This window comes from Micropterus dolomieu, linkage group LG19 (genome assembly GCF_021292245.1).
Source record: "Micropterus dolomieu isolate WLL.071019.BEF.003 ecotype Adirondacks linkage group LG19, ASM2129224v1, whole genome shotgun sequence".
Taxonomy (NCBI): domain Eukaryota; kingdom Metazoa; phylum Chordata; class Actinopteri; order Centrarchiformes; family Centrarchidae; genus Micropterus; species Micropterus dolomieu.
In genome coordinates, this window is record NC_060168.1 from 33523084 (window position 1) to 33533947 (window position 10864).

Consider the following 10864-nt stretch of genomic DNA (forward strand, 5'->3'; position numbering starts at 1 on the left):
GATCCAGATTCAGGATCAGAAACACAAACAGAGATTCTGTTTCTGCAAAAGAGCCTCAGATGTGTTGGACAGTTTAATCAGGAATCAGATTCATTAATACCTGCATGCAGCAGTTTATTCTCCTCAATAAGGTGAACATTTAAACTGACGCCGTCTTCAGTCGAGCAAACACCAGAGCGGAGTTTCGTTTACTGTTCTCACACGTTCGTCGCCTTACGGAGCCGAGCGCCGAGCGCCAGCGTGCGGATGTGACGCGCCGCCTGTAAAAACACGTTATGGAAAATAAAACAGTTTGTCGTTTACTACAAGTCCTATTTCTTTAACTCGTCAGACTGTTTGTGGAAAGAAATGTTTAAACTCAGAGGAAGTCTTTCGGTTTCCTCTCTTTTCAAACGGGGGAATCCAGATCAGTACCTGGGTTGTCCCGTCTGTGGGGCCCCTCCAGCCAGCGAGGGAGGCCCCTTCCCGCAGATCGGTTATAAAGGGGCGGAGCTCCGGGGCACAAGCGTGTGTTTTTTACCCACCAAACAGCTTCAGCTTCACCAAAAGGAACGTCGGCGTCACGCTCTGTCAGTCTGCCTCCTTTTCTTCCTGCAGTCAGGACGCGTTAATATTAACGAGCTTCACTGAGCGTTTACAGGCAGCTGTGGGCGTTTGGAGGGCCGGACATGGAGCTCCCTCACAGGGGCCGCATTTCAAGCTGATTGGGATTCATTAAGGGAGCTTTGCTTACAGGTGCGCGTACGCACGGTTTTCTAAGTCTGAATATTTTGTGGCTTTTGGGACTTTTAGTGAGGATTCTACGCAGTTTATAAATGAGACCCGGGACTGTAGTCTGCAGGGTTTAAGAACAGGAACAGTATTATGTTGGAACAGAAGGGGGGCGGGTTGTTCCTTCTCTGCAGGTCCGACGCGGTTTTATGTGGCTTGATGACCTCTCTTTGTTGTTCAGTGCGGCTCCAGCAAGGTGGTCTACATCGGTCAGATCCCCACCAGCAAATACTCCGACGCCGCCGTCCTGAAGCTGGCCGAGCCGTACGGGAGGGTCAGGAAGTACTTCCTCAACAGGCTGAAGAGAGAGGTACAGAACCAGGTCTTAAGCGAGTCCTGAAGACGCTGGGCTGCTGCTGCAGGTCTAAACGGTCCGATGTGTCTTTGTCCTCAGTGTTTCCTTGAGATGGAGAAAGCCGAGGACGCGGAGAAGATGGCTGAAGACTGCCGAGTGAATCCACCCAAGTTCAACGGGAAGCGTCTGACCGTCTACGTCAGCAGGAAGTACAGACAGCTCAAACACGGGTGAGAACCTCCTTTGGTAAAACTGCACCGAGCGATCGGCTGTGACCGCTGTCAGGGGTCGGTGCTGAACCCGGTGTTAAACGGGCCCCGGAGCTAAACTCTGGAGGAAGAAAGAAAAACATTTCCTGTTTAGTATCGCTACATAAACGCTGCACATCGTGGCACAGTTTCTGCTCTGTAATGAGATCAGGACCTTCGTCCGTGACGCGTCTTCATGCACGATTAATCCAGTCACCATCATGATGTCATCCTGTGCACGTATTCTGCGCGCCCACACCGGGCTCTCGCATCACCCCAGACTCTGGTACACTAGCGGATGGTGTCTCTGCTGCGGACCAGAGTCAGGACGCCGCCTCCGGAGAGCAACGCGCTCCTCTGGTTCTGTTTACAACCAGACTGTAATCCGCAAAAACACCAGGGCCGGGCGATACGGCCAAAACTGATCGTGATACGAACATCTCGTACCATCAGGATCAAAGTCGGGCCGTTATTTTTGCTCCTGACTGAAAGTTAACGTGGTTTTAAACTTTTCTCTGTGCTCAGAACAAACAGAGGATCAGTAAACTGATCTGAGGCAGAACGTTCAGAGCTACTCTGATTAAATCTGTTTTCAGTTCCCTTTCCTCACCAAAATAAGTATTTTAATAGAAAAATAACTCATTTGTTCGTGATTCAAACGAATTAAACCAAATATTTGACGATATATTGAACATTTTTGAACAGAGACCAGTGAGAGCAGCCGCTGCTTCTCTCGTTAAAACATTCGTCTCTTAGAAACCGCACTCTGCAGAGTTCTGGATGTTCCTGAAGGCCACGCCTCCAGGTAGAAACGCAGCCTGTCGATCACACGTTCCCGTGTCTGAATCTGCTGCTTGTGTTTTCAGACATCAGTGTCCGAGCGCGGCGAAGAGAGACAGCAGCGGCGGCGGCGGCACGTCGCCCAAATCCTCCAAACATCCTGAGGAACCTCCGGCCAAGAAGTCCAAGGAGGAGAAGAAACCTGAGGAGGGCGGAGAGGAGGAGGAGAAACTGGAGGAGGAGGAGGAGAAAGACAAAGAAGAGGAGGAGGAGAAAGAGGACGATGTGAGCGGCGGCGTTGAGGAAGAAAACCCAGCGGAGAAGATTCCTCCGGTCTCTGACGAGAAGCAGACGAGCTGCCAGGACGTGAGTCACAGCCACTTCCTGTTTCCCATAGCGCACTTTGTTTACTGTCCGCCATTTTAGTAGTTTCAAACTAAAAAAAAATCAAGTGCAGGACGGACGGAGAGACGCTAACGTGGCTCTGAATGACGAACGTGAGCTGCTTGTTTGTTTCCCGCAGGAGGTGAAGCAGGACGAGCAGGCGGAGGACATGGAGACGTCCACCAATCAGAACGGACAGGCCGAGGCTCCCCCGCCGCCTCAAAGCAAACCCGGCGTGGCGTCTCTGCCGCTGCCCCCCCACGACCCCGACAGCCCCATCGGTATATTTTCCACAAAAGGAGGCACGTCACATGACCTGCGGTGGCGGCGGCGGCTGACTGACGTGTTGTTTGTGTCTGTCCAGGTGTGGAACACGTGAAGATGGGTTACTACTGCCGCGTCTGCTTCCTGTTTTACTCCAACGAAGAGACGGCCAAGAAAACGCACTGCAGCAGCCAGGCGCACTACGACAAGCTGCAGGTGAGGCTCGGCCCCGCCCACACCTGGAGGGGGGGGGGGGGGTTATTCAGTATCTGAAGGGAGAAGCGAACGCTGACGTGTTGTCGTTCTGTTTCAGAAATATCTGGAGAAGGAGCAGAGCAAAGCGGAGAAGAAGAAAGGCAAGAAGACGGCGGCGTGAAGACTTTAGTTTTATTGAATTTCAGTTTGCTGTAAAAAAACTCCGCCGTGGTGACGAGATCTCAAACTGTTTTTTTTTTTTAAGTCAGTCTCATGTGTTTAAACGTGTGTTAGCGGTTAGCTAGCTGCTAACACATTTAGATCATTAAGTCGCTTCCTGTCAGCTGGTTTCCTCCTAATGATCAAACTAACGATTAATCATTCAGTCCATGAAATGTCCATCAGGCTCTCGGCGTCCTGATGATAACTGGAGATGAATCGAACCTCAGAGCAGTTCGGCGAGCGTCGGAGTCTGAAGGAAGTCAGTTTCCTTCGGACGTTCAGAAATTCTCGGCTAGCTTCACTGTTTCTGCTCAAGTCCTGGAACTATTTGATGACAGCGTGTCCATCCGCCCAGTACTTCTGTGCTCCCAGCGGATGGATACGCTGTTTGTCAAGAAATGGTTCCAACGCACCCCCCCATCCTTTTTTACGTTTGACTGGATGAAACTAAGGAGGTGGAATCGGACATGTGAGCGACCTTTAGGTCTCTGATCCATCAAAAGAATTCTTTTGTTTTATAAAATAAAGCAGTTTGCTCAAACGGCTTGTTTGGTTTTTTTGTTTATTAGAAAGTAATTTTACAGTTTGACCATCAAAACATGAACAAAACTAAAAGCAGCTGATTTCCAGACGAACAGAAGAAACACAAAGAAACAAAAGTGTCGTCCAGACAAATTAAATAAATGACCCCAACAAAGTGCTGAAATGAATCAGCGTCTGCGTTGCTGTTTCGCCTTCAGCTCAGCGCCCACGGGTTTTTCCCCGTCTTCTCCTGGAAAACAACACAAACACACTTCTGTTAGAATCAGCTGACGGGAGAGAACTGCCAAAAAGAACCTGGAGACTCAGAACGGTCTTTTCTTTTATCAGAAGCTGAGCTCTAAAAACAAACTTTAGAACAGATGAAGAAGAAAAGTGAGGTTCAACAGAATAAATTATATTCAGACGTAAATCAAGTTTCTGGGTTCCGACGGTTTTCAGTTATTTAACTAGAAATTACATTTGCTAGTTTTTCATGTTTCCTCCTAAGTGGATGGATCTGACAAGAATCTATTTACGGAAGAGTAAAATAAAGTGTTGCTGTTTCTACCTTTACGTGGGTCTGCGTGTGAAACTACAACGCTGCGCCACTTTAAATGTCACAAGGAATTGTGGGACAGCATCGCCTCCTTTGCTGTGGTGAAGGATGGTCCAGTGTTCCCTACGCTACAGGAGGTAAGAAACGAAGCACCTGCTTAAACACTTCGGCCGCTGCGTATCAGCTGATCGCCGTCTCTATTAAAACGACTGGAAACGCACACCTATTGGCTGTTCAGGTACGCTGGGCGGGCGCGTGTAAATATGAAGCAGCTGGTCTGTTCCGTAGTTACAGAAGATAAAAGAAAGAATAAAGTTCTTCAGACAAAGAACCAGATTTTATCTTGCATGGACCAATAAGGAGCTGGGACTGTTACTGAAGGGAACACGGGAGTTAAAAGCGGCGGTGGCGGCGGAGAACAGACTGGGAGTCGTTGCAAAGTAAATACGGTGACGTGCAGAGTACAAGTGTGAGTTTTTTTTGCACAGTACAGATTATAATAATAAAAATACCAAGTAAAAAACTCTGTCCGCAGCATCGTGTTCCTGCTCTGCATGCCTGATGAGAGCCAATCAGAGAGCCGAGCGTGAGCGTCATCGTTTCTAAAGTCCTCCGTTTTTGCCCGTCCGCTCTAAAACGCTACCCGGAGTTTTAAAATGAAAAACGGGCTTGGCAGCGTTTTCAGAACGAAAACGCGGCGGTGTGGACGGCGCCTCAGAACCTTCCTGAGCAAAAAAAAAAAAAGACTTTTGGACCGCAGCCCGGGTGCTGAACGATGACATCACCTGGTACTTCCTGTAGTGTGCGAGGCTGCTGCAGTGCTGCAGTTTGGCTTCGTCCTCGTCGGCGTAGATCAGCTGACACAAGTTACAGAAATAACCGACGACCGGCCGAACAAACTCCGTTCCTGCAGGAGGGGAAAGAAAACAACACAGTGAGGCGACAGTGAACGCATCACTGCTGCTGCTCCAATCAGAAACAAACGGGTGGACAAAATAATGTCAACACCTCGAACGCACGTTTCCAAATACAGAGGATTTACGTGGGAGTTCTGTGTACTAATACTCTGCAGCGTGTACTAATACTGGAGCTTTTCTGTGTAGGATAAAAAGGCACTAAAATACTAACAGGAAGTGATGCAATGTGAGTGAACAACGCTGGCGATGAAGAGTCGAGTGTCTTACCAACAGGTGTGGTGGGTTTCTGCGGCTGGGCGGCGCCCCCTGCAGGTCCGCATCGTGGCTCCACTTGCACCTCAGAGTCCTGCAGCCGATCATCAGGTTTCTGAGGACAGACCACAGATCAGTGAGCGTTCACACAGCGTGCGGAGAGATCCGGCCCGAAACAGAACCGGAACGTTTCTGTAAGTACTGCTGCTAGTACTTCCTCTGTGATTACTGCAAACACGCAGTACTCCCTCACAACGCCCCAGAATCAGCATTAAGAACTACTGCGGACACCTCGAGGTGTGCGTCTTCACTCACACCAGAACGAGTCTCCGGACCCACCTGGTCCCATCGTCACTCGAACGAACAACGCCATCATCAACATGTCATCACTGCCACCGGCGTTCTAAAGACCCGTGTGCTCGTCTCTCCAGTTGCTCAGAGCTTCATGGTGAGAAACATGAATCCGGTCAGAACAAACAATCCAAAGTGCACAAAACCGACGGAGGCGTTTCTAACGCAGATCCTTTTTCTACTGTGTTCCAGCCTTCAGTGCTGTTAAAAATAAATGATTTGTTTTTATCTTTTCATTAATATTTTACACCCACGCAGCACTTTTATTCTACACAAAAGGAAGCTGCTCTTTTTACGTTTCTCTTAACAGACGGCATGTTTTCACACAGAACCTCATCAGTCAACGAGTGGTGGGTTCAGATTAGGTTGTGACCAAACAACACGACAACACTCCAATGCTATTTAGAAGAAATATTCATTAATGAAACGGTATTTGAATTGGGGGGGGGGGGGGATCCTCCTCCAGAAGATTCTGAGCATTAAACTCTTAATCTGCTGCATTCTGGAGAGATTTTCTGCACCATCTACCTAATGGTGGGTGGGTCCACAATGGTGGAACGAGCTACCGCACGCCATCAGAGCAGGGGCGTCCTTCTCTAACTTCAAGACGCTCTTGAAAACTCATCTCTTCCGAGAACACTTCCTCTGATAACACCTCTAGCTCCTAACCTCTAACATGCACTTCTTCTTCTATCCTCTACAATTATCTTGTATTGATTGCACTTTTTATTAACTCACTTCTTTCCCCCACCGATGTGATACTAACTATGAGCTCTTACTAGTATGTTTTGTCAGTTGTAGATCTGTAGTTGATGCTCTGTTAATGATTGTTTGTTGGTCCTCAAATCTAAGTCTCTTTGGATAAAAGCGTCTGCCACATGAGTAAATGTAAAATCTAAATATAAGGCAGTAGCTCGTTTAGTGTTTTGTTTTGGACAATGCGGATCTGTTTCTTCTATATTTACATTGCATTTCATGTTTTCCTTTTGTGCAAGTCAACCTTTCTCATAGAATTTTTGTTTGTTATTTAACATTTCTTGTTGCAAAGATAATTTTCAGAAATATTTTAGCAAGTGCTTTCAAGAAGTGGGGATGACGTGTCCCCAGCGTCCCCAGTCTAAATGACACTTATGATCAATAAGAAAACCCAGTACAGCAGGTCAGACCGTCCATGGCGGCTCAAACCAGACCCACACAATGCTGAACCAGAACCACAGACTCATAAAATCCAGTCTGCAGTGTCATCTCTAATTCCTAACTCTTTGCATTTCAAGTTTAAACTTTTAGCAAATATCTCTTTTCCTCCTGCTCATGTTGAATGGGAACAAAAAAACTCCTGAATTCCAGAATGAAAACAAATATTGTGCTTATTGTAAAAAGACTCACAAAATACTTTAAATGAAACCATAAACTCTGTATTGATTAACTGTGCATCTACAATAACTAATCCACAGTTTCACTGCTCACGACTGAGCACCCGTGTTGGCCAACAATTACATAAAATATGAGATGATGTAGTGGTGAAATGGCAGGGTGGGTTCTCAGCTAGCTAACGTCAGACTGCTCTTTAAAGTCAAATAAATGCTGACTACTAAACTCTGAAGGCGGGAAGGTTTAGTGTGTTTAAGAAGTTCGATAGCTAACTGCTGACATTAACCTGCAGCGTCTCCACCTGCACGTGGTGGACTAGAGCTGCTGCGAGTGATGCAGGCGGACAAGACATTTATAACGTCAAGGTTAGGAAATGGTACGGTCCATTTTAGGGGTGTCTGAAATCGTATTTCTAGATTACTGAATATAAGGCATGAGTACGGGAAATATATTGTTATATTGAGAACAGAAATGTGGCCAGTAACTCTGGAAAAGCAGCAAAGTTCAGAGTTAATGTCAAGCCCAGTTATCTTACTATCACCACTCAAACTATTGACACCATCATCACCACCATAACAACACGGTCAGTACGATCACTGTCTGCAACTACCTGTTCAGTTTGTGGTTTTGAGTCTGGTTGATCCTTCAGTCCCGGTTCAGACGTCTCCTCCTCTGATTCTTCCATCTTGATCTCTAACGTTTCTTCTTCTACAGCCTCCTGTTTTATGTCATCACTCACAGACTCTTTCTTCTTCTTTTCTTTCTTCTCCGACGCCGAGTCATTTTCACGAGTCCTTTTCCTTTTTAATGTCTTGTTTTCTTGACTTGTTTGAGGCAACGACTCCTTTTCTGGACTCTTTTTACCGGCAGCTTTGCCAGCGTCCTCCTCCTCCCCCGGTGTCCTGGACGTCTTCTGGTCGTCTTTTTCTTGACTCTTTTTTTCACACGACTCTCTTTCTGGACTCTTCTTAGATGCTGTATTGGACTCCTTTTTCTTGGCCGACTCCGTCTCTGGTGTTGTTCTGGACTTCTTTTCCGGCATGTTTTTGGCAACGGATTCCTTTTTTTCTTTTGACTTCTCTGGATGTCTTATGAACGTTCTGGTTTTTTCCTTTTCTAAAGATTTCTTACTGGCTGTTTTGGATGTTGACTCTTTCTCTGGAGTCTTTTTTTCTGATGACTCCTCTAGATGTTTTCTGGACACAGAGTCCTTATCTGAAGACCTCTTGCTGGCTGACTCTTTCTCTAGAGTCTTTGTAGTTGCAGAGTCTTTCTCTAAAGTCTTTGTAGATGCAGAGTCTTTTTCTAGAGTCTTTGAAGATGACAACTCTTTCTGGCTGGCTGTTTTGGACGTTGTCTCTTTCTCTAGAGTCTTTGTAGATGCAGAGTCTTTCTCTAGAGTCTTTTTAGATGCAGAGTCTTTTTCTAGAGTCTTTGAAGATGACAACTCTTTCTGGCTGGCTGTTTTGGACGTTGTCTCTTTCTCTAGAGTCTTTGTAGATGCAGAGTCTTTCTCTAGAGTCTTTTTAGATGCAGAGTCTTTTTCTAGAGTCTTTGAAGATGACAACTCTTTCTGGCTAGCTGTTTTGGACGTTGTCCCTTTTTCTAGAGTCTTTGTAGATGCAGAGTCTTTCTCTAGAGTCTGTGTAGATGCAGAGTATTTCTCTAGAGTCTTTGTAGATGACGGCTCTTTCTCTGGAGTCCTTTTAGATACTGACTCTTTCTCTAGAGTCTTTGAAGATGACAACTCTTTCTGGCTGGCTGTTTTGGACGTTGTCTGTTTCTCTAGAGTCTTTGTAGATGCAGAGTCTTTCTCTAGAGTCAGTGTAGATGCAGAGTCTTTCTCTAGAGTCTTTGTAGATACTGAGTCTTTCTCTAGAGTCTTTGTAGATACTGACTCTTTCTCTAGAGTCTTTGAAGATGCAGAGTCTTTCTGGCTGGCTGTTTTGGACGTTGTCTCTTTCTCTGGAGTCCTTTTAGATACTGACTCTTTCTCTAGAGTCTTTGTAGATGCAGAGTCTTTTTCTAGAGTCTTTGAAGATGACAACTCTTTCTGGCTAGCTGTTTTGGACGTTGTCCCTTTTTCTAGAGTCTTTGTAGATGCAGAGTCTTTCTCTAGAGTCTGTGTAGATGCAGAGTATTTCTCTAGAGTCTTTGTAGATGACGGCTCTTTCTCTGGAGTCCTTTTAGATACTGACTCTTTCTCTAGAGTCTTTGAAGATGACAACTCTTTCTGGCTGGCTGTTTTGGACGTTGTCTGTTTCTCTAGAGTCTTTGTAGATGCAGAGTCTTTCTCTAGAGTCAGTGTAGATGCAGAGTCTTTCTCTAGAGTCTTTGTAGATACTGAGTCTTTCTCTAGAGTCTTTGTAGATACTGACTCTTTCTCTAGAGTCTTTGAAGATGCAGAGTCTTTCTGGCTGGCTGTTTTGGACGTTGTCTCTTTCTCTGGAGTCCTTTTAGATACTGACTCTTTCTCTAGAGTCTTTGTAGATGCAGAGTCTTTTTCTAGAGTCTTTGAAGATGACAACTCTTTCTGGCTAGCTGTTTTGGACGTTGTCCCTTTTTCTAGAGTCTTTGTAGATGCAGAGTCTTTCTCTAGAGTCTGTGTAGATGCAGAGTATTTCTCTAGAGTCTTTGTAGATGACGGCTCTTTCTCTGGAGTCCTTTTAGATACTGACTCTTTCTCTAGAGTCTTTGAAGATGACAACTCTTTCTGGCTGGCTGTTTTGGACGTTGTCTGTTTCTCTAGAGTCTTTGTAGTTGCAGAGTCTTTCTCTAGAGTCTGTGTAGATGCAGAGTCTTTCTCTAGAGTCTGTGTAGATGCAGAGTCTTTCTCTAGAGTCTTTGAAGATGCAGAGTCTTTCTCTAGAGTCTTTGTAGATGCAGAGTCTTTCTCTAGAGTCTGTGTAGATGCAGAGTCTTTCTCTAGAGTCTTTGAAGATGCAGAGTCTTTCTCTAGAGTCTTTGTAGATACTGACTCTTTCTCTGGAGTCCTTTTAGATACTGACTCTTTCTCTAGAGTCTTTGTAGATGCAGAGTCTTTCTCTAGAGTCTTTGTAGATACTGACTCTTTCTCTGGAGTCCTTTTAGATACTGACTCTTTCTCTAGAGTCTTTGTAGATGCAGAGTCTTTCTCTAGAGTCTTTGTAGATACTGACTCTTTCTCTGGAGTCCTTTTAGATACTGACTCTTTCTCTAGAGTCTTTGTAGATGCAGAGTCTTTCTCTAGAGTCTTTGTAGATACTGACTCTTTCTCTGGAGTCCTTTTAGATACTGACTCTTTCTCTAGAGTCTTTGTAGATGCAGAGTCTTTCTCTAGAGTCTTTGTAGATACTGACTCTTTCTCTGGAGTCCTTTTAGATACTGACTCTTTCTCTAGAGTCTTTGTAGATGCAGAGTCTTTCTCTAGAGTCTTTGTAGATACTGACTCTTTCTCTGGAGTCCTTTTAGATACTGACTCTTTCTCTAGAGTCTTTGTAGATGCAGAGTCTTTCTCTAGAGTCTTTGTAGATACTGACTCTTTCTCTGGAGTCCTTTTAGATACTGACTCTTTCTCTAGAGTCTTTGTAGATGCAGAGTCTTTCTCTAGAGTCTTTGTAGATACTGACTCTTTCTCTGGAGTCCTTTTAGATACTGACTCTTTCTCTAGAGTCTTTGTAGATGCAGAGTCTTTCTCTAGAGTCTTTGTAGATACTGACTCTTTCTCTGGAGTCCTTTTAGATACTGACTCTTTCTC

The 10864-nt window shown here is 45.5% G+C and overlaps 2 protein-coding genes across 28 annotated transcripts in view; one reads left to right on the top strand and one right to left on the bottom strand.

Moving 5' to 3' along the window:
- matr3l1.2 (matrin 3-like 1.2) overlaps window positions 1-3700 on the top strand; it is a 22008-nt gene extending 18308 nt beyond the window's left edge. For all 4 annotated transcript variants that reach the window (XM_046030770.1, XM_046030773.1, XM_046030771.1 and 1 more), the window contains 6 exons: window positions 953-1081; window positions 1166-1296; window positions 2181-2460; window positions 2618-2759; window positions 2843-2958; window positions 3056-3700. In XM_046030770.1, the coding sequence (XP_045886726.1) occupies window positions 953-1081; window positions 1166-1296; window positions 2181-2460; window positions 2618-2759; window positions 2843-2958; window positions 3056-3118 (861 nt within the window). In that variant the 3' untranslated portion in view covers window positions 3119-3700. The remainder of the gene's footprint in view (window positions 1-952; window positions 1082-1165; window positions 1297-2180; window positions 2461-2617; window positions 2760-2842; window positions 2959-3055) is intronic.
- A 4-nt stretch (window positions 3701-3704) lies between these two features.
- matr3l1.1 (matrin 3-like 1.1) overlaps window positions 3705-10864 on the bottom strand; it is a 26367-nt gene continuing 19207 nt past the window's right edge. For 8 of the 24 annotated variants that reach the window (XM_046030746.1, XM_046030745.1, XM_046030740.1 and 5 more), the window contains 4 exons: window positions 7739-10820; window positions 5422-5521; window positions 5023-5144; window positions 3705-3931 (listed from right to left, as the gene is read on the bottom strand). In XM_046030746.1, coding sequence (XP_045886702.1) covers window positions 3896-3931; window positions 5023-5144; window positions 5422-5521; window positions 7739-10820 — 3340 coding nt within the window. In that variant the 3' untranslated portion in view covers window positions 3705-3895. Of the gene's footprint in view, window positions 3932-5022; window positions 5145-5421; window positions 5522-7738 lie in introns of all 24 variants that reach the window. The other 16 variants (XM_046030749.1, XM_046030743.1, XM_046030761.1 and 13 more) reach the window with 12 other exon arrangements.